Genomic DNA, 12,575 nt, shown 5'->3' on the forward strand with positions numbered 1-12,575 from the left:
GTGTGTGTGTGTGTGTGTGTTTGAACACATATGCAGAATTCAGAGAATAACCCCATGATGGTGCTTATGATCCAGCTTGTTTGCAACCTAGTCAATGAACTTCCAGATATTCTCCTGTTTCCACCTGCCTTCTTGCCATGGGAATGTTGGGATTGAAGACATGTGCTGTACTATCTGCCTTTATTTCCATTCTAGTCATCCAAAGTGCTATCTGTTCTCTTCCACCGTGGTCCCTATACCAACTGAGGCATTGCCCCAGCTTAATAGAAGCAACTCATCATCGATATCTTGTCTCCTCTGTCTTTGATCCTGAGACTATGTTACTGCATTTCCAATAATGAAGGAAACATAACATAACCTACACAACAGAAAATTCTTTCCTGTAGGCAGGAGAGCTGGCCAGGGAAGTCTCTAGGTGTCTACGATGTTTTACTTTAGAAAGAAATCCTTGTGATTTAAAGAAAAAACCCTCTAGAATCATTGTACCTGTGTATTAGTGGATAACATTTTTTCAATCTACGTTCAACACTGATCACATACCTAAAGAGTTTATGAGCGATGGTCACATAGGCATGGACAATATGGGCTTATTTTGGTAAATAAGGCTAAAATATTAGCCTTGAATGACCACTGCATATGTGTATCTAAAAGGGTAGCCATCCACCAGACAGCTCCTTCACAGGCCTTTCACTCTTCCCCATTAATCCCACCCTATGATACATGTGGTCACCTTCATTCCAAAGCTGTATGTGATGTAGAAAGTGAGGCTGTTATAGCTCTGGTTGACGTTCACTTTAGTTACACAACCACCAGGAAGAACAGTAAGTAAGGGACCCTAGTTTTCCCTTTTGCACATAGAGAATCTGGCACTGCCATGTCTTTGAGGGCATAATTTTGCATTTCAAAGCTAACAGTGGAATTGACTTCAATATATTTAATTATAACACAACTTAGGTTAGTCACTCATTGTAAGGCCTCTTTTGACTTTTTCTTTTTAGAGCAATGAGAATTAAAGATAAATTTCTTCTTAGCACAAGAGCAATCCTAAAAAGGAGACTCTGCTTTAACAACTGGTAATTAGGTAATAATTAACTATCATTATGTAATATCTCAGGACTTTTTTTCCAGATTCATTAATTGGTCTCAGTAACTTATTCATCTGTAGGATATGACAGGTACATCGATATCACTTGGATATTGTATCCTTAAATGTCTCCTTACTTGCTACTCTCTTGGTTTCTCTTTTTACTCCTCTTCATTTCAATATTTTAATCAGTTTTGTGGTGAGGGAAGGTATGTGTGTATAGATGAGGAGAAACAGAATACTACACAATTTCATCTGTGCTTGAAACTTGTACAAGCAAGTTCCTACTCACAGAGAATGTTAATGTATGTGTGAAGCTCTTGGTCTCAGTCTTTGATCCATTGCTCATTTTCACTCTTGCAATAGGGAGGAATATGAAAAATTCACATCTTTACAATTGTCTTAGTTAGGGTTTTACTGCTGTGAACAGACACCATGACCAAGGCAACTCTTTTTTTTCCAAGACAGAGTTTCTCTGTATAGCCCTGGCTGTCCTGGAACTCACTTTGTAGACCAGGCTGGCCTCAAACTCAGAAATCTGCCTGCCTCTGCCTCCCAAGTGCTGGGATTAAAGGCATGCTCCACCACGCCTGGCTTCCAAAGCAACTCTTAAAAGGACAACAGTTAATTGGGGTTCACTTACAGGTTCAGAGTTTCAGTCCATTATCATCAATGTAGAAACATGGCAGTGTCTGAGCAGGCATGGTGCAGGAGGAGCTGAGAGTTCTACATCTTCATCTGAAGTCTGCAAGTGGAAGACTGACTTCTAGGCAGCTAGGGTGAGGGTCTTATAGCCCACATCCACAGGGATCTACTCCAATAGGGCCACATCTTCTAATAATGCCACTCCCTGGGCCGGCATATACAAACCATCACAATGTTTTCTAGGTTTTTTTTTTCTTTCCTCATTTTAAAACTTCTGCTTTTCAAAGGCTGTATCTCTGATAATGGGCTGTTCAAACACTTAATTTCTGATTATTTTCTATTTCTTACATTTATCAAAAGGCATAGGTCTTTAATCAAATCATAGATTTTATTGAAATATCAGAATCTTATAACTGTCTAAATTTCACAATAAGGAAAATCATTGAGTTCAGAATGAAACCTTTCTAAGAACAGGATTTGCTTCTTAATTAATATATTTTAAAATAGACAACGCATGAACATGATATAAAATCTAAATATTACAAGGGGGTATATGCTCTGTTTCAAGACAGTCACTTCCTTTCACAGAAGAAAACAAGCACAATTTGTCCTTCTGCTTCATTCCAAGGATATAAGTATGTGTGTATTTACTTTATTTTTAAACAAAATTACAGTATTCTATGACATGAATTGTGCCTTATGTTTTAGTACTTAGTCTCAATGGTTATTCTTTTTCCTAGTAGATATGAGTTGTTGGTTCTTTCAACCATTGATGACATTACATTGAGTAAACACATTACAATTTATTTTTATTTTTTTAATTATTTCTTTTATTTTTGCAGTATTCCCCTCTTCCCTTTATGTCTTCCAAACCCTCCCATATTCTTTTCCTTGCTGCCTTTCAAATCCATGGGATTATTTTTCACTAATTGTTTTTTACAGACAAGTAACATTATATAAATTAAACTTGTTGTACTGATGTATTTTGGAAAACACACTACAGTTTAATGAGTCTTCTACTTAATATGTCTAAAGCATTTTTAGTTTTGACCATTAAATAGTGCTACAATGAATAGGCTCCTGCTTGTACGCTTATACAGACACTAAAGAACATTTATGATAAATTCCTAGGAACAATGTTTCAGAGGCAAAGGATAATGCACCTGCAGCTTTGATAAACTATAAGCAGTTTATTCTCAGTCACTGTTATAAACATGGGTAAAACGTTTGCATGGTAGTGCCTCCCTGTGCTTTTACAGAAAAGATGTGAGTTCAACTTCTTAGTGTTTGCTAATTTGATGGATTGAAAAAAATCTCTCTCTTAAAATTTAGGCTCAATACAGGCTTAGATGTATGAGCTGTACTTTCTATACACCAACTTTTCACAGTCAGTATATAGGGTAACTTTCCATATTTTTAAAACATAGCAAAGTTGATTGTTGCAAACTTCCTTATCACCCTCCCTCCAGATTTCATTTATTCACTGTTACAAGGCTTTTATTGCTTGTTTATACCCTTCATTAAAATTAATTATTGTCTGCTAATTTCAGGCATATATATATATATATATACATATATATGTATATATACACATATATAATGTTCTTTAATTATAATCCCTATCCCATTATCCTCTTTTCTTCTAACCATGTTCAGGCATTTGTCATGCCAGATGATATGATTGTATTTCTCATGTAATTTTTGAAATTTCAGTTTTGACTTTAGTACATTGAAAAGGGCCCTCTAGTTTCAAAAATCACAAAAGCATCATTCTTTGTTTTTAAAAATTACTTTATAGTTTTACTTTTTATACTTAAACCTTTGATCCATCTGGGATTTGCTTTGTTGTTGGATCTATGGTATAGATCCAACTTTAATTCTTTCCAGATGGCCACCCAGTTGTCCCAACACCTTTTATTGATAATTCATCATTTCCCTACTAATTTGAAAAACAAGCTACATCTTCCAATTACATTTCTTAATATTTTATAAGTAGAACGATGTCTTTGTTTCCCTTATGCTATTTTTGTTCTTATTACTGTGTTTCCTTGCTTCTTTCCAGAACTGATATACTAGCCACATATGCCAGTCCCTTGTGAACATATAGCTAGATAGAACTCGTAATTTATTAGTGACTCTTCCGATGTAACCCACAGACCCGTTATACAGGAGAATATGTGTAGTCCATCTGCATCGTGCTTTCTCATCCTCTTAGGGGAAAGATTGTTGTGGGTTTTTTTTTTGTTGTTTTTGTTTTTTTGTTGTTGTTGTTTTATATTTGTTTATTTATGTATGTAAGTACACTGTAGCTGTCTTCAGACACACAAGAAGAGGACATCAGATCCCATTACAGATAGTTGTGGGCCACCATGTGGTTGTGGGGGGTTGCAGAGGGACCTCTGGAAGAACAGTCAGTGCTCTTAATGGCTGAGTCGTCTCTCCAGCCCAAGGACAGAGATTTTCAACCACAGCTGAAGAGAACTACTTTAGGAGTTTTTGCAAAACGCTCAAGCCATAATACCAGAGCTTAACTAATATTTGTGAAATGTAGTGTTTTGTTTTGTTTTTTTTCCTTCCTTTTTTTAAAAGCAAAAATGTGAGTTAGAATTATAGCAAGGGTTCAGAAACTATGTCTTCAAGTGTGCTTGTTTTATTAAATGGCCCCACTGACATAATGATAGACTCTTATTTACATTAGTTTGTAGTATGTAGCCAATGTTTCTAGCAAGTTTCTCTTTTTTTTCTTTTGTGTTCTATTTGTTGGAATGCCTCGCATGACTGCTATGATTAACTGATAAAATATTTGAGCAACTGGTTGTCATAGATCAGGTATTCTGATAATTACAGGGCATTGAAGAAGGTGCAGAACTATTACTTTAGGAAATACAATGTAGGCATTTGAAAACATTCATCATTTACCTAGGGAAATTGTCAGATTATGAGACATGTAGCTATGGCAGTGAGGTCGTGTTATAGACTGCATTCCCTTCATTAAAATCTTGAACACAGAGTAGAAATGTCTGCTTGGTGCTTCAGCTCGAGGATTCAATTGAAATTTCAAATTATAAGAAAATGTATTTGAAGAGCCCCTGCAGTGCAGATCTGCCTGTGATCATGGTCACTTATGAGTCTGAGGCAGAAGAGTGACAAAGTTCAGGACCTGCCTTAGTTACAGAAAGAATTCAAGGCCAGATTTGACAATTCAGTGAGAGCCCATCTCAAAAAGGAAAGGGGAATAGGGCCGAGGATAGTGCTCAGTGCTCGAATACTTCCCTAGAATGCAGAAGGTCTTAGGTTGAACCCCCAGTCCTGTGGAAGAGAAAGAGGAATGTATTAATGTAAAGATTTGGATCTTGTTAAATTTACAAAAAGATACTCCTTGAAATAATCTGCTCTTTCACCACACAGAAAAATTAGATTGAAATCATAGATATGTGACCAATATTTAAAATATATGAGTTTTACCTTTATTTAATGCCATTAGATGATGCAATAGTAAATTAGATCTAATAATTTGGTAATAATATTACAAAGACAAGTGGTAAAGATTTTCTAAAGAATTCCAAACAAAAGCACCATTTCACCTAGACCATTGTTCAAGATTTAGTTCTAAAATGTACATTTTCCCGAGGATACAATTATTTTAGAGAAAAATTCTTCACAACAACACACATTTGAAAACTCAGTTGTACTTACTTCTAATTTAAAAGTAACTCCAGGAGCTGGAAAGACGGATATGCAATTAAAAGCACGTACACCTTTTCTAGAAGACAAGAGCTCTTTCCCTCACTCACATCAAACATCATAAGGCCGCCTATAACTCCTTATAGGAAGGAAATCCCATGCCTTCTTCTGGCCTCCTGTCTCCCAGAAACACATGGCATATACTTACAAAAACACACATGCATATAAGGGAACAAAAATAAATCTTTGAAACTAATAAATTTAGACCCATTTCTTTTAAAATTCCAAATTTCAGTACAGCAGCCAATTGACTTTTCACCAGAAAATACTTTGCCATTAGCTTTCCACTTAATTTTTTTCTAATGTTTTCTCCCAAAATTTTACTTTTGCTGTCATGTATGCAAAACTGAATCTGAGAGACATGGTGAGCAAGATGCATGCTGATGTTCTTGCCATGCTTTGGAAGCCATCTGTACCTGCCTTTTAACACGATCATTTCAGACTTTGCTACCTAAAACATTGAATTGTCACTCTGTAAGTTCACATTTCAAAGATGGACATGGGTTACCGGTTGGCACATACATCCTAAAGCCTGTTTTGCAAGCATTAATCTCATTAGCGTAGACTTCCAAACTGAGAAGCTCTTGAGATGAAATAAAATTAATCTAGTTTTTAAGTTAGCATGTTGCTGCTTACACTTAAAAGGTTGATGTCAGAATAACATAATAAATTGAAATAAACAGAAAGTTTAAACCCTCTCAGAACCCCAGCACCTTATTTCATCCTTGGAGAAGGAAGGCGTCTGTAGCCACTTATGTGAGTAGGAGGGGAAATGTTTTTGGTCCTTCTTAGGATGATCTTAGAGTCAGAGAAACACATGTATTGTTATTTGCAGAAATCAATCAAAACTCAGAGAAGCTTATCCATATACTTTTCCTACCGTAAGGTTTGTTTTTCTTGAGCCCGTTGACACGAAAGCATCTGCTAGAAAGAATTGTACTTTATGGATTTTCTTGTTTTTGAAGACTGTGTCTTTTAATCGACGGATCCGTTATTTGTTGATTCTCAGATTGTCACACACAAGGCTTTCGTGCAGTGATATACACATTTTAACTACATATCAGAATGTCTTCACTTGCCACTTCTTTGATGTAGCATCACTATACATCCTGTGACAATGTTACACTGCGAGCAATGGAAAGCAGTAAACAGAAGTAGGGGAAGGGAAGATCTGGCTGTCAGTATAAATGTAAATAGCAGCTGTTCACCTCATACTGTTTTAAAAACTACCACAGAGTAGAGCTTTGCATAAAATGAGATAAATCATCAAAGAATTGGGTCTCAGCACAAAACTCAAGGGGCATATTGCAGTCTTCCAATTTGTACTAGTTAGCTATGTAAAGGGTTCTCAACCTGTAGGTTGTGACCCCTTTTAACCCCTTTCCACAGGATCATCAGAAAACACAGATATTTACATTATAATTCAAAACAGTAGCAAAATTGCTGTTATGAAGTAGCAATGAAAATAATCTTATGGTTGGGGGTCACCACAAACACAAGGGTTGTAGCATTAGAGAGGTTGGGGGGTCATTGAGTATGTAATAGTGTATTAAAACATTACTTAAGTACCTGCTTCTGTGTGAATGATGGACTGTGCATCTAATCTGACATATGCAACTTTGCTTGCTATATAGAGCTGGAAGGCAGCATACCCACACTGTCATTGTGCTGTTTTGAAATGACCTTTGCATGTTTCTTAAGAACTGCAAGTTTCCCCCTTGAAATGTAAATAAAGAAAATATATAATAAAAGGGGGGGGACTAAGAAACAAAACAAAAAAAAAATACTAGATAAGTATTGAATGGATTTTAAAAAGAAGACGAAGAACTGCAAGTTTATCTTCTGGTCAGGTGCAATAGCCTTGGCTCCAACTTTAACATTTCTATCTCCAAGTGTGAAATTTCACAAGTAATCCATTTTATCATTTTTCTAGTAAAAGTAAGCACTCTACATGGCATTGCTATGTCCTTTAAAAAATCTTTATTTCAATTATTGCAAATATGCATACATCTTCTTCCTGAATCGGTTAGAGTGATAAACTGCTGGGAATCAACGTTTTTAAATGCTGCTAGTTCATTATAGCACCATCAAAACAATTAAATATTAACTAAATTAATTTATTATTAATTAAATTAATTGATTAAATGTTAATTAAATATAAATATAAATTAAATACTCAAAATATTAAATATTGAGAATAAAGAAACCCTTTATATTTATTCATCACATCTCTGTTTTAAATGGAGTAAATGATATTTTCTAAAGTACAGATAAAAATATACATACAAGTCTCAGCATTCCTCATTTGTAGAGTGTGGGGCATGCCTTAGTCAGCTAATTCACACAATGATGTTACTTCAATGATAAGCTTACTTCATTGAGCTTTTTTCGTATTGATTTAGGGTCTTTTGCAGTCTTATATTGGAAGGAGAGAAATGTTTATAAAAATGCAACATTAGAGAAGAAAATCACTAGTAATATTGGCATTTATTGATAAAAAATTTTTAAACATATTTACACCATTGAAACTGCCTACTTTTTTTTTTCTAACATTGACTGATACTCATTCACATTGAAAATTCCATGCAGGTTCCCAACTACATCTGTGAATCAAATACAGCGGGTTACTTGGATGTTCAAATGCTCTTTCCTGAAATAGGCAAAACCAATTCCCTCCAAAACAAAAAACTTTTAGAAAATATGTATTTTCAGCCTGAATTGTGTGTGTAGGGGCATGCACATGAGCACTGGCGTCTGAGGAGTCTGGAACAGGGTGTGGGATCTCCAAGGGCTGGAGTTACAGGCAGGTATGAATCACCCCGAATGGGTGCTGGCAAAGACTTCCAGCCTTTGTGAGAGTAATGTGCATGCACAACTGCTCAGCCTCTCTGAGAGGTCGGCCTGTTCATGTCTAGCCAGTAGATATGAAGTATGTAAATAAGAGTGAAGGTGCATCTTAGCGGGACGAATGCTTTCCTAGCATGTGCCCAAACCTGACTTGATATTCTCTCTCTCTCTCGTTCCTTGTCGGACACCCAACATATATACACATCATACCAACAAGTCATGATTAAAGCGTCTCTAGTCTGTGTCTCTTATTTAGCACATTTTGGAGGGAAAGCTCATGAGACTAAATATAGAACCCCAGTTAGTTATATACATATGGATACTTTTGAGAGACTCAAGAAATTTAGAATTTCCTCTGAAAATAACATGGATAGAGTTGTAGTATAATAAAATGACACATGACAGAGATTATGAAAAATAGATACATGGGCTTTTTTTATTGTAAAATTCTTTCAACTTTTCTGTACACTTTTTAAAAATGTGCTTGAGAAAAAAAGTTGACTAGAATTTTCAGTTGTAAGAAAGCTTAAGAGATGGACTGGAGAGATGGCTCAGAGGTTAAGAGCAATATCTGCTCTTCCAGAGGTCCTGAGTTCAATTCCTAGCAACCACTTGGTGGCTCACAACCATCTATAATGAGATCTGGTGCCTTCTTCTGGCCTGCAGGCAAACATGCAGGCAGAATGCTGTATACATAATAAACAAATTTAAAAGAAGAAAGAAAGAAAGAAAGAAAGAAAGAAAGAAAGAAAGAAAGAAAGAAAGAAAGAAAGAAAGAAAGGAAGGAAGGAAGGAAGGAAGGAAGGAAGGAAGGAAGGAAGGAAGGAAGGAAGGAAGGAAGAAAGGAAGAAAGAAAGAAAGAAAGAAAGAAAGAAAGAAAGAAAGAAAGAAAGAAAGAAAGAAAGAAAGAAAGAAAGAAAGAAAGAACGCTTAAGAGAACTTTGGGGGGCCCTGTGCTTTTCAATGGTTGGCTATGAGCATCTTCCTCTGTATTTGTCAGGCTCTGGCAGAGCCTCTCAGGAGACAGCCATTCCAGGCTCCTGTCAGCAAGTACTTCTTGTCATCTACAATAGTGTGTGGGTTTGGTGACAGTATATGGGATGGATCCCGAAGGAGCTGCTAAAGAGGTTTGCATCCCCATAGGACAAACAACAATATCAACCAACCAGTAACCCCAGAGCTCCCAGGACTACACCACGAACCAAAGAGTACACACGGAGGGAACCATGGCTCCAGCTGCATATGTAGCAGAGGATGGCCTTGTCAGACATCAGTGGGAGGAGTGGCCCTTGGTCCTGTGACAGCTTGATGCCCAAGTTTAGGGGAATGCCAGACTGGGGAAGCTGGAGTGGGCAGGTGGGTAGGGGAACACCCTCATAAAAGCAGAGGGAGGAGAGATGGGATAGGGGGTTGTCAGACGTGAAACCAGGAAATGTAAATAAAATATCTATTTTTTCTTTAAAGAGAGAACTTTGGGAGAGGAAGAACTATGGTCCTCAGCTTTCTGAAATCTTAAATGGCCTTCCTGTTCTTTACAGCTGCTAACTTTGTTAGTTTTTTAAAACTAAAAGCCTTATTTTTAATAGAAAAACAGGAGCAATTCTGATTTTGAAAAACAATATTTTACTTAGAATATTTTATTGATGTCTCCTAATCTGTAGGTATATACTTCTTCATGTCTATGACTGTCTCTTCCACTTAATCTCTTCTATTATCAACTTTCATGCACTCCTGGGACTTACCAATCAACAAGTTTCCTGTTCTATGAGCATACAGCAAGTTCAAGTCCAGTAACTTCTTAGAGTATTATGTTGACCAGTTTTTAAACAAAGACCACAAAAAATTGTCATCAATCCTGATTCTTTTTCACTTCTACATGGAAAAGGAAAATTCTGATTAATTATGTGGCTGTTGGGTCACCCCTGCCCCATGATTCCCACCTTCTCTTACTTCTGTAAAACACGTTAAGAATCATTTGATATTTGTAATACCACATCTCCTATCTCTACAACACCCATACACAAGGGTAGGTATTGTATACAGTTCTTATAAAGATGCAATGAAAACCATAAATTGCTATTATAGTATTTAATTTCTTATTGTTATGGCTGCTAATGATGCTATGGCTATCCCAATTTGTATGCGTGTGTGTGTGTGTGCCTTGTATATGTGCATGCACATGTGTAAATACATGCTAAATAGAGGTCAGAGGACAAACATGGAAATCTGTTCCTCCTTCTCCCTTGACATTGGTTCAGGGATTGATTTCAGTGTTCAAGTTTATGTGGCAAGAATTTTACCATGCAGTCATCCAGCCGCCCCACCCTTTGTCTTTAGACAGGGTCTCATGTGGTCCACCCGGCCTCAAACTTGCTCTGCAGCTTTCTTATTTTGTGTCCATACAAGCTAGGCAAGCTCTTGAACTACATCCCCAGGCCAGAGAAACCAGTCCTATTTTGTCTTCCTATTACATCTGATTAAACATGCCCTGAAAATGACTCAACAGTTAAGAGTAATAGCTGCTCTTCCAGAGGACCTAGGTTCAACTCCCAGCCCCCATGTGGCAGCTCACAACTGTCTAGGGTGTCTGGCACTCTCACACAGACAAATAATCAGGCAAAACACCAATGCAATATAACAATGAAACAAAAAGTTAAAAAAAGATTTCCTTGAATGAAGTCATCACTTAGTACATATGTGGCAAGGTTTGATTTATATATTTGAATATATATTTGAATAATCATATATTTGTGTGTATACAAGCACTTGCTCACAATGGCATGCATGTTTCTAGAGTTTAAACCTCATGCGTTCCATGCAAGCAGCTTACACCTAAACTGTATTCTCATTCAGAAATTTGGATTTTTAAATAAATTTTACCTGTCAGGTAAGACTTTTGAATAAGCAATTTTTAAAACATTGACCATTATACTCTAGAATAATTTTCTTCAGCAAATAGTACTTGCTTGGTAAGATATTTTATCCCACATATTAAAATTTTACTTGCACTCAATATTTTATGGACAAGTAGAAGTTGTTTATGATTCTGCTCTGTTTTGAATTTTCCAAAGCTGGACAGTACTTCAGAGCCTTCTGGAAGGCCTGATGTTGATAGTATTATAGTCATATAATAAACCATCTCTAACACTGCAGTGTGAAATTCATGAAAGTGTTTCATTTTATAAAGCAATAACAGCTTTCAAAGTCTTTTGAGCTCATTGCTGTATATTTTGATCAGTCTCATGGAAAAGTCATCAGAATGGCTTGTCTATAGATTATAGACATCTATCTGAGCAGCAACAAATATATATACACATTGATATTTGCATATATACACATATATTTCCAAGGAGCTTTTCCATTGGTGATCATGACTACAACTGTGGTGAAGTGAGACAATCAAAGAAAAGCAGCAAAACACCTGAGTCACGGATTTGATCTCCATTTTATTTGGAAAGTTCCAGTTCCTTGTTTTCCATTGCCATTCCTCACAGATGCCATCTCTCCTGCAGCTTTGCTTAAATTAAATAGAAACACTGTTTAAATTAGATAGAAACAACATGCTGCATGTGAACACACCCACGTATGAGAGTTGGAGAAAACTCACAGCATTACCTTTGTAAGGTCAAATATGGATAAGCCAGTGACTTGTGTTTTCCACCAATAGGTGAGGCTTTGCACTTGGCTCGGGATTTTGGCTACACATGTGAAACAGAGTTTCCAGCCAAGGCAGTAGGAGAGCATCTCGCCAGACAACATATGGAACAGAAAGAACAGACAGCAAGAAAAAAGATGATCCTAGCCACCAAGTAAGTGCTGTGGAGATGCCTTCATGCACCTTCATGCCCAGTTTTCCTGACCTCCTGTAAATGACAGTCTAGAAAATAAGAGTTCTCTAAAAACAAGGGGGCTTACATTCTAGCAATGAAATAGATTCTCCCAGAATTCTACCATCTGCACGAAGGCATCAAGGTTTACTTGAGTAGAAACTGGACTACCAAGACAATTCTTAATAGAATCTGTAGAAATTAGGCCAGATAGAGGGTTCAACAGCTAAAGGAACTTACCCCCAAGTGCACACAAACCTGAATTCAATACCAAGATTTCATGTGATGGAAAGAAATTCTGCAAGTTACCATCCAACTTCCACTTCTGTGTTATCACATGTACATGCAAACACACACACACACATGAGAGAGAGAGAGAGTAAAATATAATAAAATTTCCAAATACACATGAAATACAAAATTCTTTC

The 12,575-nt window shown here is 36.6% G+C and overlaps 1 protein-coding gene across 2 annotated transcripts in view; it reads left to right on the plus strand.

The window, feature by feature from the left end:
- Tfap2d (transcription factor AP-2 delta) overlaps positions 1-12,575 on the plus strand; it is a 52,329-nt gene that overhangs the window by 21,107 nt on the left and 18,647 nt on the right. For both annotated transcript variants that reach the window (XM_021170917.2, XM_085835107.1), the window contains one exon: positions 11,988-12,129. In XM_021170917.2, coding sequence (XP_021026576.1) covers positions 11,988-12,129 — 142 coding nt within the window. The remainder of the gene's footprint in view (positions 1-11,987; positions 12,130-12,575) is intronic.

The sequence above is a fragment of the Mus caroli genome, unplaced genomic scaffold, assembly GCF_978045245.1.
Source record: "Mus caroli unplaced genomic scaffold, Mus_caroli_1 scaffold_1, whole genome shotgun sequence".
NCBI classification, from domain to species: domain Eukaryota; kingdom Metazoa; phylum Chordata; class Mammalia; order Rodentia; family Muridae; genus Mus; species Mus caroli.